Here is a 17376-nt window from a genome sequence, read left to right as displayed (position 1 = left end):
TCCGTGGGGCTTCAGGAGGTCATCCGGGGAATCCTTCGGATCTTGATTGACCTTTCTTTTCTCCCGGTCCGAAGGACTAACGATCTTATTATCCCATTTTTTTTGTACTCACTTTTGAAGTTAGACAATCAAGGTCTGGTATATCATCGGTGACAAACATTGTCACTCGCTTTGGGTGGCCCGGAGTACGCATTGAATGAGGGCGCACTCGGGACAAAAGTGGAGAAGCCAGATGAGCAACCTGTTAAGGCGCCGCGTCTCATCATTCTCGCATGAATGAAAGTTGCTCCCAGCACCACCGCGGTGGGCCTGTATGACGATTTCTGGCAGTGAGGTTCACCCGAGTCGCCATGTTGATGCTACACAGCTACTGTCAGACATCTACCGTACATCAGCAACAATGGCGCGCATCAGCTCGAACAATCCTGCGATCCCTCATTGAGACCGCGCAGAATCTGCGAACGAGAGTGTATCTGGCTTAACTTCGCCGATGAAGCCTTGCCGAAAAGGCAGGAAAGCTCTGCGATACATACTCTGATTCCAAGAACTTCAAACGGCCAGTTGAGGCTAAAACATCTGTTTTCGATTCTTTGCTCTGACGGCCAATTACGAAGGTAGCGACACTGCGAGGATGGTTATTTTATTCTGTGCCTCGATTCCAGAATAGAAGCTGCCATTCGAGTTGCCGTGATCAAGTCCGGCAATTGAGCGGAGCATTGAAGACTTGCCTTCTGGTATAGAAGTGCCGCTGCTCCGGTTATCGGCCTCGTTATCCCCCTAATGAGAGAGAACAATTCGGTCCACCTGGGTTGCAATCACACTGTCTTTGCTTCCTCTTGTTTCATTCGACCATCATTTTGCTTTAGCTCTTTGAGGATTTCTTTCCTTCGAACTTTGTCTGCAACTGCAGCCCGATCTCCGAACACTCGGTCCATATCCTCCAGACTCCGCCCTTTTGTCTCTGGCACACAGAACCAAGTCCATATCCAATTCAGGGTACAAAAGACTGCAAAAAATGTATACGCTCCAAATCGCCGTGTGTTCTGGATCAGAGGCGGCGTGATCAGACCAATGATGAAATTATTGAGCCAGTTGCTGCAGGTACTCCACGCCACGCCTTTCCCGCGCAGAAAGCTGGAAAGATTTCAGATGGGCATGGCCCATGGAACGGGACCCCAGGTCATCCCGAAGGTCAGCATGTACAGGAAGAGGAAAGCCACGACCATCCAGCCTTTGTCTTTATGATCGTTCCAGCTGTCAAAGTACAAGCCGACCAGGACCGCATTGATGATGTGGGAAATGGTCATTATTACACTGCCCAGCAGCAGAAGCGGCCGTCGTCCGAACCGATCCATTGTGTATAGAGACGTCGTGACTCCAACAAGTTGGGTGACATTCAGAATACCCGATAGGACTAGCCGCATGTTGTAATCGACATTCATGCTTTCGAACAAGCTTGGTGAGTAATAGATCAGGACATTGATGCCTACAAATTGCTGGACTGCAAATGTCCATTAGCTATAACATTGTTGACGGAACTCGGAACTTCCTGTAAAAGGAGAGGGGTTGATCAGAAAGAAAGGTGGGCTTCACAAAACATCAAGCCAATTCCGACCATTGAACGTCGCCAATAGCCTTGTTTGAAACAATCAGCATAAGCTGCAAGCTCCAGTTTGAAAGCAGCCCAGCGAGACTGTCGACCCTTGATGCCGAGATTTGGATACTTCTCTGTGGCAACCTCTTTGTGGAATGCAACTTCGGCTCGAATATCGAGCCATTCGGCTTGAATTCGCGGGTCATCCACTGGGACCCGTCGGAGTTTACGAGAGCTGTCAGTGCTTCCTGGTCACGTCCTTTCGCCACAAGCCACCCGGGCGAGAAAGGGATGAAGAGAACAGAGATGCCGAGAAGTATGGCTGGTATGATCTGCAGAAGGAAAGGAAGTTGAAATGACCATTCACCGCCAATGTACCGCGCGCCGAAAGTCAGCCAGTAGGCGCAGATGATAACAAAAACGATGGAAAACTCTTCCAGGACGTGTAATGTCCCTTTGGCGCTGTCAGTAATCCACAGACTCCCGACGAGGGTAGATTCACGAACAGCCTACCTCTGATCTCTGTTGGCGACACTTCAGCAATATACATAGGGACGACCATGCTCGGCCTATCAACCTGGATTAGCCCAAGAGACAGAACAATGACAAATGGTTCATGCTGACATTCCAACACCGATACCACCAATGAGTCGACCAACGATCAGCATTGCATAGTCTTGTGCGGCGGTCTGCAAGACTGACCCAAGCACAAAAATGCAGACAGCAACGCAAATCGAGTACTTTCTGGATATTTTCTCCGCCACCCAGCCTTGGTTGAATGCCCCCGTGAAGAAATGGTTAGGCCTCAGATGATCCTGATAGCTCTCGGTAGGCACCCACCGATATGTTTGATCATGGCCGTCATGAATCCTTTCCAGAAGCCTGCTCCACTGGCAGTCTTCGAGACACGAGGAAATTGGTCGAGGAATTGATCCATGACAAGGACGACAGAAACAACACCTTGATCTATGGGAGCGATTCAGTCTTGATCCTTGCTTAATAGATAATGCGCTTGCGGATATACCATAGCCAAACAAGAAGCCGCCCAACCTGACGATGAAGGCGCAAAGGACGACATATTTTGACTGGAAAGTCCCACGAAGACCTAAAGAGTGATGTTTGTGAGTCGCTTCACATTGTTATTGTCTTCAAGACTCGAGAGCACTAACCTGGCTTGACGTAGTTGTCTCGTAGTTTCTAATATGGACTCTTCTGTCCGCACAGCTTGGTAGTCGGTGGTTCCTGGATGGTTGTTCCGATCTTGACTCTCGAAGCCTTGCACAGGCGAGCTGCCCTCAGTAGCCATGAGTAGAGTGGCTTTTTTTTTTTTTTTTTTTTCTTTTTCCTTTTTTAAAAGAATGATCGTTTTAGTCCCAAAACTCTTCCAGTATATCTGCGCGAGAAGAGAGGAGAAGAGTAGTAGGAACAAGAGCCAGCTGTCTTTTGTAATTTGAGATCGCTGTCGATCGTTATTGTCCTCATGGCCCAAGAGGATCCCGCGGGACGTTGCACTCTTTCCCCACATGACGTCGTGATCATAGGTGGTCTTCGTCTCACCAGGCTGTCGACTGTGAGCACTGAGCAGACTGGGACACAACAGAGATGATCGTACTGGGCTACCTAGTAGAACCGGAAGTCCTGGTGCTGCTCAGCCTATGGAACCAGATATGTAATATTCAAGCTCGGTTGTATTACCTATCAATGACTCTTAAGATAGACTCTTGAGCTGATAGAGAATCAGAGATCCGCGGATGGCAGACGCACAGCTTTAGCGACAGATGGCCGTTGAAGGTGCGAAGCTGTGTTCACAAAGGAGAAATGCAGATTCGATATTGCTACCGAGTAGTTGTTGGGCTACCACCATAACCACGAGGATTCAAAATTATCCCGCCTTACGAACCAAAGTTCCTTACTCGGGCATCTCTTCATACATATTACATGATCCGGCTAGTTCTTTTGATCGAATCTTTCTAGCACTTTAGCCTCAGGGGCAAGACATAGCGGGGTTTCACTGTGTCCGCGGAAAATCTTAAGCCTGGAGTTCCTCTTCGGCTGCGTCCCAACATACGAGTTGGTCAAAGGTGCTCGGGTCCAAGGCACAGTTCGCTTCCAGGTCAAAGTTATGGTCATAGTTGTCCAACACCTGCATTTGATTTCTGGGCCCATGCCTGATCTTCTTCGGGTCGGCCCAATCCACTGTCACATCGGATCGATCCTTCTTCTGGTCTCCAACCACTCCGACAAATGGGACGGCCACATGGGTCGCTGCATTGTCGTTGCCAACCGGGCAGATTGTGTCAATCAGTTGTGAACAAGCGGTGAGATTTGCCGCCTGCAGGTCTGGACGCGACTTTAGCCTCTGTGCGGCGGCGTTTAGCATAGACATGGTGGTCTCTGCTAGATAGTACACCTCGCCTAACTGCTGCAGAATTCGCCAACAGATGTAAAACTTTTGGAAGCTCGTCTCTCGCACCGCGGCCAGCTCTGACATGCTATAGAGCAGATGTGTTGCAACTGCTGGCTCCAACACTGCTATCGCAGTATCTGGCAACCATGAGATCAGATGGTAGGCATACAGATCGCTGAATATACTTGTAATACTTTTTGCTGCTTGCGAAACCATCTTCATGGATAAATTTCGTAGCTTGGTCTCGTTTGCGTTTGATGACGGCAAATTGAGCAGAGGTCGGTACAAAGTCATCAATGTCATGGAGTAATAACCTGCCAAGAGAGCCCTGTGTACCCTCACGATTTCATTCTCGTGCCGATGTTCGATGTCATGATGTTGAAGCTCGAGCTGTTGCACTTCTGTTGGTAAGTACCCGTACCAGTTTTGCAGCTCTTGTCCGCACATCGTGATCTCCGAACACTTGGAGCCTCTGACTTTCGGGACTAGCGATACAACGATTGGACTCTGTCCCGCACCACGAGGTGTTCTTTGGACGGTGTATTGCACAGTCAAGACTTTGTCAATATACTCGGAAAGCTGGGCCAGAGCCATGCAACAACAAGCGAGTGTTTCCAACTCTGCCAACCCGACGTCGTACATCTGTAGGCTGTTTTGAAGGATCTTCAAAAGAGGTTCCAACCTAAAGTCGTCAAGATGCAACATAGGGACATCGAACCGAAAGACTTTATTTTGCACTGGCCTCCGCAAGGCCACGGCAAGCAAGCGGTCTCTCATGACAAGCGTCCACCATGTCATCTTGAATGCCCGCCGTTGTTCCCGATCTGAGAGGCTGCTGGTGGGATCAAAGTTTAGTCCAATACTGGTCGCATGCAGTGTTGCGATTCCGACCCAGTAATAGCTGTCCCTCACGCCTTCAGGGTCCCCGTCCCATAAACTTAGCAAGATGGCGGCTTGACAGATTGCGAGTCTGTCCATTTCCACGTCAAAATCGTGGAGAAGCCTTGCACGTTCATAGAACACGCTTCTTGTCCTTTTATGCCTTCCACGGTGGCAATCCGCGTTGATGTACGCTGTTGCAGCAAACATCATTGCTTGAAAAAGGAGGAGGCTTGTTGTTCCGGTGTTGCCGTTGCTCGCCACTGTTAACAGGATTTCCTCGAGGTCTAGCATCGGTGCGAAGGGATATACCCATTTTGCATAAGTTGTCAACAGCAAATCACGCGTTGCTGAGTCTGGAATGTCGAAAGCACCCTTTCTTTGGAGGTGGCGTAGGTCTTCTGTTGATAGGGTCTTCGGTAGAGGCGTGATATATTTTGGGAGTGATGGCTGGAGGTGATGATCCCCTAAAACTGTTTGAGTAGGTGATGGATAAGATGCAAGAAAGTCTGGTTGGAAATCTTGTCCGTCACCCACTGCAATGTCCTCTTCGAGAGGGTTGGAAGTGTCAATTGTCTCGGACGCGGTGAAGAAGTTGCCCGAGAGATCGAAGATATCAAATGAACCATTTCCAACACCGCACTTGGCAGCAGCAGTAGCAGTAGCAGCAGACTCCTTCCTCTCCGACAAGAGGCTGTCTACGTCTCCAAAATCAATGATTGCATCGCAAATTGGGCTTCGGGGCCCATGCTGCTTGCCATCGAAGAAGGATGGTCCAAGGATTCGGTCTCCGATGTGTCGTCTCTTGCTCGCCGGTACTACACAATTCTTGCCGTCAAGCCTGCAGTTTGTACATGGAGTTTTAGTCCTGGTAACATCACAACGGACTTTTCTCGAGCGGCATGATTCACAAGCCCGGGGAGCTCTCTTGCTGAGCCCACCTACTCTCACAACCACCTCCGAGTCACGGGCTCCCATGCCGGAAGGCGGCTGATGGCAGAAGCTAGTTGCCGCTGAAAGAGGGCCTTTGACCCGGGCAAGGTAGGCGGGTAGAGCTCTAAGCAAAAGCACGTATTCGCGCGTCGGATAGAAAGCAAGGATCAAGTTCTAAGGACAAAGGGAATTTGGACTTACCTGCTGAGAATGCTTACTGGGCTTCCTTCGAGCTCCTTTATGAGGGATAACACATCATGCGAGTCAGACCCTACGTATTCGCATAGGATTGGGATGCAGGCTGCATCCGGTGGAAGAGGTTCCGGTCACGGGGAAAGCTCCGAGTTTTGTAAAGACACCTTGGTTTGAGATCCCATTCCGCTCTCGGATCAGACGCCTTAAGGCAATGTGGCTATGGGTGTCACAATGGTACTCTCTGCGTCAACAACAGACCATGAGCATTGCCAAGGACCTCTACGTGATGTTAATAATATGCTGGATTCAGGGAAATATGAGTGTACTCGTACAGAGTGACTTGGCATCCTTTTGATCTTCTTTTGAGGCTTCTGGTTTCTTCCGCTTGTCTGACTGCCGATCCGGTCTTGCATCCGACCACAGCCTGGTCTTGGGTCAGTATTATTTCTGATGGTCGAAACGCAGCTGAAACGGGAACCATTCATTGAGGAATATGTCCACGCCCGGCAGCGCCATTGGCAGGTCAGACGATGCTAGTTATTCGTGGGTACCATACCCGGTTCTTGTATTCCCATCCTCGCAACCCTGTAGAGACTGGGAACTATTCCCAACAGCGAAATCTAGAGACTCACTCCACACAGAATATGCTTCTGGGGCCCCGGGTACTCCGCGTCTTCGAGCCCGCGTCTGAGGCGACTGCTTAGCCTCGCAAGGTAAGATGAAATGAGAATGCAGCCAGTCAGACAAGGCACGGAAAACGCAAACATGCTTCGGAACTTGACAAGGCCTACATGCGAGTGGGTGTACTTGTAGATGCGAATGATGTGGTCTTTGGAAAGGGAAGAGCTGTTATGATTTTGGGCCCAGTCATGCAACGACGACGACCTAATACGTGGGTATATCTGCCGTTGAGAGAAGAGCTGCAGCCTCAAACTATCAAGTTAGTTCTTGACGGGCAATAGACAACCATGGAGGGATTTTGCCCCAGCTGCCTGCATACTGGCAGCTGGGGAGGATACCGAGTGTGGAACTAGCACAAGTATCTAGCGAGCTAGGTAGCCAGAAGAAGGAAGACGGAGTATTATGATGCTCCGTTCCCTGTACTCTTTACAGTAAGCGATTGCCGAGGTTCCGGCACCGCTGAAAGGCAGATCCGTGCTGTCCTTTATTTGCGTGCTGCCACGGACAGAGACCACATCGCCGAATTATCGTTTCTGCGAATCGCAATCGGAGCTTTATAGCGGTGCTGGGCAAGCAGTCTCCTACTCAGATATTTTAGCTCGTGCGCAGGTTCCCTGATGACGCCTGCACCAGTCGCCTCATCCAAGAAACGTCCCTTGCCGCGAGCACGACACGCATGTCTCAGATGTCGGAAGCAGAAGTTGAGATGCGATGATACTAGACCGTGCGCCTTGTGCTTGCGCGTTGGAGTCGAATGCACGGAGCGTCCCGAAAACAGGGGACTAGTGAAACCGTCCGCAGGACTTGCAGGGAGCACTGACACATCCACCATCGGCCAGTTTGATGATAGTCAGCAACCCGCTCCATCACCTCGAACTTCCATCTCTCTTGGCCGTCGGTCCAGCCCTGTCCCGGTCTTGTCGCATAAAAATCGATCTTCCTCATCGGCACGGAGTCCACAAGAGCCTGGGAGGCGGTCATCTGAGGTATATCGAGAAAGAACGTCAACATACGAAGTAGTGGACCAGCTCTTCAGAGAACACAACTCGGCAGCGAGGCTATTCCATTCAACGGATGCGATTCCTGGTAGTAGCCCGGACGTGAGGTCTTCTGAAGCCAGCGGCCACTATCTCCCCATAAGTGATTTGCTTGGGATGGAATTGCCGCCCTCCCATGTAATCGACTACGCTCTGGAAAGTTATTCGGATTCTGTGCACTGGTTCATGTTATTGTTTCATGGACCGTCCTTGAGAGCTGAACTACAGGGTCTTACCACGACAGGTTTTGTGCGTGCGGATCGAATCTCCTTTTTGGTTCTCTTTTTGTTGGTCATTGGCATCGGCGCCAAGTACACCACCAAGTCTGAGGCTGAAGAAATATGTCCGGGCTTTGATATGGATAGCCTGGGGAACACACTCATCCATAAAGTTGAAGAGCGGCTTCTTGATATCTTCGATCAAGCTAATATTGAGGCCGTTCAAATCTCAATCCTCCTTTCCTCATACTATGCCTACCATAGCCGGCCAAACCGCAGCTTTGCCTTGATGGGGAGCGCACTTAAAGTCGCGCAAGCTCTGGGCCTGCAAAAGGAGTCGAACTGGAAGATGGACGACCCTATTCTGCGAGAGGTATGGCGACGGTTATGCTGGGCCCTCTACACAGCGGAAGTGTGAGTCAAGAAATGTGTCTAAGCGGTGCGTCACTGATTGTTCGGGGTGTAGATTTAGTGCTATCAGCTTTGGGACGCCCTGTAACGTACATGACAGCGATTGGGACGTCTCTTTCCCTGGAAACATCGACGACACTTCATTGACCTGCCCAGGATTGGAATCTATGGAAACCTATGAGGATGAAACATTCGGCCCAGTTACTATAGCATCATATCAGAGATACAAGTTTCGCCTCTATCGAATCGCTTCGACAATCACTCGAAATATCTATCTCCGGAGTGGGGCAACTCTTCCTGAAGTGGTCGGAGAGATCAAGGCAATCAATCATCGCCTGCTTGAGTGGGAAAAATGCATACCGCGGGAATTGCGACTCAAGTATTTGAAATACAATAGCGGAGATAGGACAATTAGAAGGACTATCAGAACCTTCCAGCTTCAAGCCCTTACCCTCCAACTTTCCTATGACAACATTCAGTTGGTTCTGCACCGGCCACTGTTGACAATAAACCGCGTGCCTCGATGGCCTCCCGGGGTACCACAACCGGGCAACGATTCCGACCAGATAACGCTTAACGTCTCCAACGATGCAGTCGACACCATGATCAGGACAAGCAAGTACCAGTGCTGGGTTTCCTCGATGAGAACGTCCAAAATCGGAGAACATGCTGAAATCCTTGCTGCTTCTCAGAACACCCATGGAGCGGCTTATGCTGGAATCCAGTCCTTCACTGCTGGTGTTGTCCTCGGCATCTTTGCGCTATCGGATCCTCTTTCAGATCAGGCTCACCAGGCGAAACGTGCCGTGAGTAGAATTATTAAGCTTCCCCGGCTTCACCGGTTCCGCACGACAGTATCCGACCAATGCGGTGCAATTCTGGAAGAGCTTGTTCGGTTGGTTCTTGCGGAGGAGATGAAAGCCTTATTAACGGAGGCAGAGTCCTCTGGTCAAGACTATGTACAGAACAGGCTCGCGGATGAACGCACTACCGTCGATCAACATTCCCCTGCTTCGGTGTGTGGTAAACAGCAACCTGTAGTAGACGGGAATGACGTGCCAGAACAGGCCGCAAAGCTCTCCGACAGGAATGGCACGGACGCATTCGAGTTGTTTTCTCAGCATAGTTTAGACCTCCCTCGAGACATCGCTTCTGGCAATTTCAGTGACGCTCTCGTCTCTCTGCAAGATGGTTTGATACCCCAAGTCTTCATCTTTCTTTTTCTAACGAGCTGCAGTGTTTCGTGATGGCCGTAGTGGTGTCAACGGTCGCCTTGGAAATGGCACCCGACATCAAGAACAAATCAGTCTGTCATCGACACCCGGGACTTGCCCATGCCCTCAACTTTCCTCAGGCCCTGCTACGATGTCAAACAGTAGGGTATCCAACACCTTTGATGGCACTTCTCAAGTTTGGATCTGGGACGATTTGCTTTGGCTACCTGACGGCACCTAGGATATTGGTCGCACAAACATGCCAGCTTCATCTGCCTCCGGAGACTAGCTGGGTGCTTGCGAATTTGTGCATTCCATCTCCTTCTTGCTAATGCGATATCTGCTATGTTCCATTAATCGCCGAGAACCATCTTGGCCAAGGAAGAGGACAGCATTAGAGTCCGCAAAGCTCCGAATGGCCAAGATATAATCCAGTGACTGAAACGCTCCAATTTTGAAATGAATCTGACGGCGCCTGTTGAGATATTAGATACCACATGGGATGAGTACAGGGTAATGGCACTAACGCCCTATCAAGCGGAGTGATCGGGTGATGAGTGACTTATGTAGCCCGTTTGCTCGCGAGCTACCTGGTACCTGCTATACAGAGTATAGTACTAGGTACAGTAGGTATGTACGGAGGAGGCAGAGCTTGATCAAGTCTTGGCGACAACAAAGCGGATGCTTGTCTCTCAACAGTTAGTTTCAACCTTCAACTCCACATTTGAAACGGGACGACAACAACGTTGGAACTCGCAGGTGCACGGAAGGACATCTAACACAATCCTGCACAATCCACGGCTTCTAGATCTCAGTTGGCGCAGATGGCATTACACGTCCTGTTTTGAAGGGCAATCTGCGGTCGGTAAAACTTTCTGCCAGAGAAGTGATTTTGGTTCACTCAGGGAGTGGCCCCAACACTATCAAACCCAATCCAGTCCAGCTGCCAAGCTATTGTTGAATTGATCATTCCACCGAAAAAATTCCCCTGGTGCTCAGGATTTGGTCTTTACAGGCGCTGAGGACTCCGCACATATTGGAATTTTGCCTTTCCTCCACATTTTGCAAACGCCGGATGCTGGCAACAATCTCGGTTAAGAATCCTCGGTCTTTCCCCGGATCGGGTCGTATTCCGCATCATGAATCTCCTTCAAGAACTTTTCTGCCCCAACTTCGTCGTCGGCGAAAATGTGATCTGCCACCAGCTTCTTGGGCGTCTCGCCCAACCATTGGAAGAGCGAGAAGTCCTGGAACTTGTCGGCTCGGAAGATTTCTAGGACCTCAACGGGTTCGTCTTCGCTCAGATTCTCAATGAAATGGCCCATGTTCCTTGGAACGACGCCAACGTCTCCGGCCATGTAATCAAAGGTTCTGGCATTTCCTTCAGCCCCAAAGATGGTGACACGAGCACGACCCTTAATGAAGTATGACCACTCGTCGGCATTTGGGTGCCAATGCATCTCACGCATAGCACCAGGTGCAATGTCGAGATGGGCTGCTGCGATGGTCTTGGAGATGGGAAAGTTGGTCGAATCGGTGATGCGAACAAGACCTCCGGTCGTGTTGAGAGGCTCTTGATCCAGCATCTTGTGGGTGAATTGAAGCTTAGACTTCTTGACGTGAGTGCCATCTGGCTTCTCCTCGTCGATGGAGCCTGGGAGGCTACCCTGGAAAATGTATTTGTCGGACTTGGGGATGGTCTTGAAAACTTCTGGTGAGAGGCGGAAATTCTCCCCAAGGACCGACTTGGGAGTATGCGCTATATGGAATTAGTAATACGTCTTTTCTGGTGCACTCAAGCACTCACCCAGCCAGTCGGTCAACAAAAAGGTCGACTCTTCGTTGAAGTTGCCATCGTCGAAAACAATCAAGAATTCAGTGCCGTTGGGGCTTAACCCTTGCAGAGAATGAGGATGGCCGGACGGGAAGTACCACAAGTCTCCCTTCTGAAGGTCATCGATAAAGTTGCCGCCCTCAGTGTCTAGAGCAGTAACGCGCACGTTGCCCTCTAGGACGTATGCCCACTCAGCCTCCTTGTGCCAGTGAAGCTCTCGAATCACCCCGTAATCGAGTCTCATATTGACACCAGCAATCTCTTTGCTTGATCCCAGTTCTCGGATGGTGGTCTGACGCGTCCACCCTCCTTCCTGCGCGGTGTCAATGATATAATGACCAGGTAGTGGAGTGATTGTAGACGTACCTCGATCCTGATATGGGAGTCGGCAAAACTCCAATGGTAGTTGGACATGCTTCCGTGATCAGTGCTGGGCGGTCGAATCATATCTGGGTTTTGCCTCTCGCGGTCCTTGTTACGGGGGCCCATCATGGTCGCACCGTCACCGTTACGCCAAGGCAGAGGCTGCCAGTCATTACCATATGAGTCAACTTTGTGGTCATAGGGATCTCGGTTGCCTGGTGTGTAAGGGCCATTTCGATCAAGAGGTCGCAAGGCTTGTTGTTGCCGGTCGATGACTGGCACTGCCAAGCTGGCGCCCACGAACAGAGACCACAAGGGAAGATGCATGTTGGGCAGTTCAAGGAAGGTACAACCTCTGAGAAACCCTCTGGAAGCGGAGCTGTCCAATATATATATACCTGGTATGTTAGCTAGAGCTCTGTCAGGCAGACCCGCCGAGCCGTGCATTCTGCCCCAAGGTCCAGGGGGGAGCTCCTCCCGCCGTGCCAATGAATGGCGGAGAACGTCATGATGATGGCAGAACGTTCATCCAGCTCAGATCATCACGGGCCCAGCCACCCGCAGACTTTCATCCATATCGATCAACCACCCATGACCTGTTTCAGAACTCCGCAAAAGCACTCAACATGTCCCCGTCGCCCGGCAGATCGTTTCGTCCTGTGTCCTCTTCTTCGTCAGCAGTCGCATGCCTCTGGTACCTCTGGTGCCTCTGGTGCCTCTGGTCACTCAACCTCCAGGCCATTTTATCCTCTTTATGCTCTCCGTGCAATTCAATCCAAACCAAACCGACCAGCTGTTAGTGCTCACCCGCAATCATGACCACAGCCAACGGCTACGGGGCTATAGACGGAGGCTCATATACTGGGAGTCAGCCAAATCAGGGCTATGAAGATGAGGACGTCCCTCTCCTCGGGAAGAAGGACTCCCATGCAACTCTCGTTCACTTTCGGGACTACCTGAAGGAAGATATCGACAGGCGCTGGGCGGACCTGTTGCTGTTGTTGTCTTATGTTATCACGGGGCTCCTCGACAGCTCGGCAGTATTCATCTGGGGCTCGTTTGTGAGCATGCAGACCGGCAATACCGTCTACCTTGGGCTAGGTCTGGTTGAACCGACCAAAGGAACTCGATGGATTAGGTCACTCACCTCAATCGCTTTCTTTTGTTTTGGTTCCTTCTGCTTCAGTCGGTTCCACCGCCACTTCTCGCCAAAGCGACGTTGGGTCCTCCTGGCCTCGTTCGCCACACAGCTGCTCCTGGTAGTGGTGGCTGCTGTCGTTGTCATGGCTGATAGCAAGCAAGGAAATGACCTGCGTTGGGAAGTCATTGTCCCTCTCGCATTGGTCGCGTTTCAGAGCAGTGGACAAGCTGTGACCAGTCGGGCTCTGCAATACAACAGCCTCACCAGCGTCGTTTTGACGAGCATCTACTGTGACCTGTTCTCTGATCCTCTGATCATGGCAGGACTTTCCCAGAATGCAGAAAGGAATCGAAGGGCTGCGGCTCCCTTGTTGCTTCTGGCAGGAGCCATCTTCGGCGGGCTTTGGGCACATAGTCCGGTTGGACTTGCTGGTGCATTGTGGACGGCAGCAGCATTGAAAATTTGCATCATTCTTGCATTCTTCCTATGGAGAGCTCAACCATCAACGCCAACCCGCTGATTGAAATCAGAAGAACGCAGGGCGCCACATTCTGCCATGTTCTGTATGGCTGAGAGCTGTTTCGGAATTCTCGAAGAGGGATGGCATTGTGATCGCTAAGATGAATAAGCTAGGTATCGAAGATATCCCGTAAATGCTTGGAACGGGCTTGTCGTAAGAGGAGATGTCTCTCGAGAGAGCAACCATGTATTGAAGACATTTAAATGTACATGTCGAATGTAATCCAATTCTTCAACGAGACCAGGTGAATATTTTCCGGCACGCGAGTCGAAGATGCGATTTGATACTTGAAAACACTTCCGTGCACCGCAAACACACTTGTCTGAGTCGTAAACTGGGCATTGCTACAAGGAACCTGCTTTTCTGTATAGGCATGAGCATTCGATTCACACCAGGTCAGTTGGCGGACGGTACATGTTCAGGTGTGGCAATACCGTCCATCTTCGTTTTGATCTACGTGTAGAGGATACGTTACCGTGACCGATGACAAGTTCTGAGATTTGTACGTATTTTACAGACAGAGGCTGCTATTCGCCTGTGACTATGTGATTAAGGATCCATCTGCATTTAAAGCTCCTCAATTATCCCGGACCTCATAGCTGCTTGTGGAAGAAATTGAGCAGGAGCTGATAGGCTTTCTCGTAGGCGGCCTTGACATCATCCTTCTCGAGGTCACTTCTGGCGGCCATAAACCCGTGAATTTGGTCCTTGAACCATTCCACCTGGTGGGGCACCTTGAGGTTTGCCTCGTATTGATCAACCGCGGCCTGATCTTCATCTTTGGACGGGATCACAAGCATGGGGATGGTGACGTTAGCTGCATCGTTCGGGTCGACCATGGCTGGATGGCAGGTTGCAGCTGCTTTGAAGACGGTATTGGATCCTGATACAAGATTCACAATCTGAGAGGTCATCAGCATCCGTGCAATGGATGATCAACAGAATCCAAAGGGACTACTAACCTTGCCGCCCCAGCAGTAGCCAACAATTCCCCAACTTTTGACACCAGGATTCTTCGCCTTCAATTCCTCCATCACTTTCTGGACTCGCTCGACCGTCTTTGGAGGCGCAGCCGAGGTCTGGAAGAACGCCCGCAGCTTCTTTCCCTTCTCTTCTGTGTCTGGTGGGTACCAGGAGATGTCGGCGGGCTTCCCCTCAAAGAAGTCTGGCATGTAGACTTGATACTGGTGGTCCTTGTCTGAGTGTGCAAGGATATCGGCGCCTTGCAGCGTCTGAGGAAAGAACCCAAAAATATCATAGACCACCAGAATGCCTTGAGTTGCAGACGAAGGACCCGTAGTGTATGTCTTCAATCCGTCGACGGTGATCCAGTTCCCCTTCTCTTTATAGCCTTTGCTTACAACAGCCGGAGTATTGCAGCAGGCGGCGGACTGGGTGTGTGACATACTGGCAAGAGTTCTTGCAGGAGGGCCGAATAAGTATTGGGAGGCAGATGAAAGCTGTTTTGAGAGAGCAGAGAGTCTGAGTCGGCCTGTCATTGATCTCGAAAGTATAAAGACAGAACTGAGGTGGTGTGAGAGGGTGTTGCTGGGATCAATCAGTGACTTCAATTGATGGATAACTTTGGAGAACGAGTGGGGTTGTTGGCCTTTACGTCAGAAGCAGCTTGGGCCTCAAAGTGAATTTGGAACCACGCCACAAAAAAAAATGCAGCCTGAGTCTTCAGCTCCTTTGGTCCTTCTCGCAGCTCTTCTGTTCAAAGGATTGATAAGTATTTCAATACCGCCTTTGAGAAAGCCGCAGCAGCAGCACTATTGTATGCACACACAGCTCTATCGATAAGAAGCGTGGCTCTAAGATCCCGCGCCTCCCTCACCCTCGGCTCATGGCCAGCACAAATCTGCCAACGGCCAATGGAATCGGCACCCACAAGGCGAGAACTCAGGGCGGCATTCGATGACCATCTCTTTCTCTATCTCATTCCTGCTCATCCCCAGTCATCCTGATCCTGAGCCAGTATCGTGGCGCATCTCGACGCTGGCGGCGCTAGTCGTCTTGCTTCCTCCTTCGCAGCCGCACCCTGAATTCAGACTGTTTGACAAACCACGCATTGTGCAGTTTCCACGGTTTAGATGCGTCTGCGAACTCAATCTGTAAAGATCCATTAGCTAAGAGGTTCGTCGAAAAGAGGAAGAATTGGACTTCAAACCTCGAATCTCGCCAGCAGTGCCGGAACAAGCTTGTACATTTCGAGCAAACTGATATTCTTGCCGATGCACGTATGAGATCCGGCTCCGAAAGTGAAGAGAGAATTTTCCATTTGTCTTTTCTGTTCCGGCGATGCCTCAAGCCATCTCTTCGGGCGGAACTGTTCTGGGTGTGCCCCGAACAGAGCATCTCTGTGCACAGTCCAGGCACTGCATCCCACTATGGTGCCACCGGGAATGAATTGTCCACAAATGGTGATACCTTGACGAGGCACGATTCGTTCAAGCGTAAGTCCAGCAGCAGGATGGCATCGAAGCGTTTCCTTGATAACAGCACTCAGGTATGGCAAGTCCCTCACATCGTTCCAGTTTACCAGTCCGCTGAGGTCAGTGAATGTTCCATTCTCCCGCTGCGCCCAGAGTTCCCTCTTCAAGCTCTCCATATCATCTGGGCTTTTCAAAAGGTAGTAGAAGATCGCTCGCAGGCTAATCGCTGTCGTGTCGCTGCCAGCAAACATATTCGCAACGGTTAGCGCTAGAACTCGCTCCTGGGTGATGAACTGAGGGTCCTTGTGATGAGCTTCGGTGAACCTTGACAAGAAGTCTTTCCTTGCTCGCTTTCCATCAGATGTCGATGCTGGCTTTTCCTGGCCTTGCTCTACGTCTTGTCGATCAGCAATTCGATTTCTTGCGAAAGTTGCCACTGGCGTGTTCGAACTTATCAGTCCAATCCGGCTCGCAAACAATCTCAATGGATTCTTGAGAAAGACTCGATCCAAGATTGGTATTTGTCCGACCTATCATTTCTGGTTATCATTTCCGTGTCTGGATGTGGACATGGACTCACTATGGCAGCGTAATTGAGAAGCCATTCCAGGTTCCCAATGATACCATCGATGTCCACTCCTCGATCCACGAAACCCAAGCGCTTGGAGTATGTAAGCTCGCCGATGACATCAAAGGCATAGAATTGAAGCCACCTCGAGAAATCACATATGCCATCTGGGCCTGGTTTGTCTGCAAACCTCTTCTCGAGCTGCTCCAAAAATGCCAATATCGTGGAATCTACCAACGGTTCGAACTGCACCAGGGTACTCATCGCATAAGCATTTGACACCGCTCTTCTGAGTTTAGCATGGAACTTCTCGTCTGTGGTGCTGAACATGGTGTACAGACGGCGACCCTTTGCTATCGTTTGCTGGACCGGGTAGAAACCTGATTTGACAAATCCAGAATGCAAAGCATATATGACCGGGATGGCCGCAGGGTCAGATACTGAGAGCACTCGAGGGCCTAGTCTGACTAAGGGACCATACTTTTCATGCAGTCGGATATGCTCGAGCTCTGGCCGACGGCCCCAGACGACGAAGAACCTCCACAGGTTTGTGCATGAAGCAAACACTGGGCCCGGAATGTGATTGATACCGGTGCCATATCTGTTGACTGCAAGGCGAACGATACAGAGGCTTGCGATGACGCCAGCCAGGTACCAAAACAGTTGTTGTGACAACCGATCAGCAACGATCTGGTCGAGAAACATCATGATTCAACGTGTCGGTCCGCAGACATGAGCAATACCGGGAGAAGCAGAATGAACTCACTCACATATTTCCTCTTGGCCGACGGGGGAGACAATTAAATGCACCACAACGGTTCCTGGGCTTCGACCCTGATGACCTCCACGATTCCATACCCAGTAGTTTCTGCGGGGAAAGACCCCACGTCGGAATCGCGCCGTCAAGCAGACGGAATTAGATCCGAAATGCTTTTCAGCATTACAT

The 17376-nt window shown here is 50.6% G+C and overlaps 8 protein-coding genes across 8 annotated transcripts; 2 read left to right on the top strand and 6 right to left on the bottom strand.

Annotated features, from left to right (window-relative positions):
- Positions 1-815: 815 nt before the first annotated feature.
- A1O5_10866 (uncharacterized protein) lies at positions 816-1355 on the bottom strand (the record flags this gene model as incomplete). Its single annotated transcript, XM_007751440.1, has 2 exons — positions 816-1134; positions 1204-1355. 2 exons carry the CDS (start codon positions 1353-1355, stop codon positions 816-818), a joined length of 471 nt encoding a protein of 156 aa, XP_007749630.1.
- A 244-nt stretch (positions 1356-1599) lies between these two features.
- Positions 1600-2900, bottom strand: A1O5_10865 (uncharacterized protein; the record flags this gene model as incomplete). The annotated part of the gene is made up of 6 exons (XM_007751439.1): positions 1600-2048; positions 2108-2163; positions 2219-2398; positions 2431-2560; positions 2619-2699; positions 2774-2900. The coding sequence occupies 6 exons, from the start codon at positions 2898-2900 to the stop codon at positions 1600-1602; spliced, it is 1023 nt and encodes a 340-aa protein (XP_007749629.1).
- A 723-nt stretch (positions 2901-3623) lies between these two features.
- Positions 3624-5858, bottom strand: A1O5_10864 (uncharacterized protein; the record flags this gene model as incomplete). The annotated part of the gene is made up of 1 exon (XM_007751438.1): positions 3624-5858. One exon carries the CDS (start codon positions 5856-5858, stop codon positions 3624-3626), a length of 2235 nt encoding a protein of 744 aa, XP_007749628.1.
- Positions 5859-7306: 1448 nt separating this feature from the next.
- On the top strand, positions 7307-9602 carry A1O5_10863 (uncharacterized protein; the record flags this gene model as incomplete). The annotated part of the gene is made up of 2 exons (XM_007751437.1): positions 7307-8358; positions 8411-9602. 2 exons carry the CDS (start codon positions 7307-7309, stop codon positions 9600-9602), a joined length of 2244 nt encoding a protein of 747 aa, XP_007749627.1.
- Positions 9603-10663: 1061 nt separating this feature from the next.
- On the bottom strand, positions 10664-12093 carry A1O5_10862 (oxalate decarboxylase; the record flags this gene model as incomplete). Its single annotated transcript, XM_007751436.1, has 3 exons — positions 10664-11328; positions 11377-11716; positions 11770-12093. 3 exons carry the CDS (start codon positions 12091-12093, stop codon positions 10664-10666), a joined length of 1329 nt encoding a protein of 442 aa, XP_007749626.1.
- A 488-nt stretch (positions 12094-12581) lies between these two features.
- Positions 12582-13427, top strand: A1O5_10861 (uncharacterized protein; the record flags this gene model as incomplete). Its single annotated transcript, XM_007751435.1, has 1 exon — positions 12582-13427. One exon carries the CDS (start codon positions 12582-12584, stop codon positions 13425-13427), a length of 846 nt encoding a protein of 281 aa, XP_007749625.1.
- Positions 13428-14020: 593 nt separating this feature from the next.
- On the bottom strand, positions 14021-14833 carry A1O5_10860 (carboxymethylenebutenolidase; the record flags this gene model as incomplete). The annotated part of the gene is made up of 2 exons (XM_007751434.1): positions 14021-14329; positions 14390-14833. The coding sequence occupies 2 exons, from the start codon at positions 14831-14833 to the stop codon at positions 14021-14023; spliced, it is 753 nt and encodes a 250-aa protein (XP_007749624.1).
- Positions 14834-15434: 601 nt separating this feature from the next.
- On the bottom strand, positions 15435-17135 carry A1O5_10859 (uncharacterized protein; the record flags this gene model as incomplete). Its single annotated transcript, XM_007751433.1, has 3 exons — positions 15435-15539; positions 15598-16392; positions 16443-17135. 3 exons carry the CDS (start codon positions 17133-17135, stop codon positions 15435-15437), a joined length of 1593 nt encoding a protein of 530 aa, XP_007749623.1.
- Positions 17136-17376: the final 241 nt, after the last annotated feature.

This window comes from Cladophialophora psammophila (genome assembly GCF_000585535.1).
Source record: "Cladophialophora psammophila CBS 110553 chromosome Unknown aczJe-supercont1.22, whole genome shotgun sequence".
NCBI lineage: Eukaryota > Fungi > Ascomycota > Eurotiomycetes > Chaetothyriales > Herpotrichiellaceae > Cladophialophora > Cladophialophora psammophila.
The sequence above is the reverse complement of the archived record's forward strand: the minus strand, read 5'-3'. Positions and strand labels throughout refer to the sequence as shown.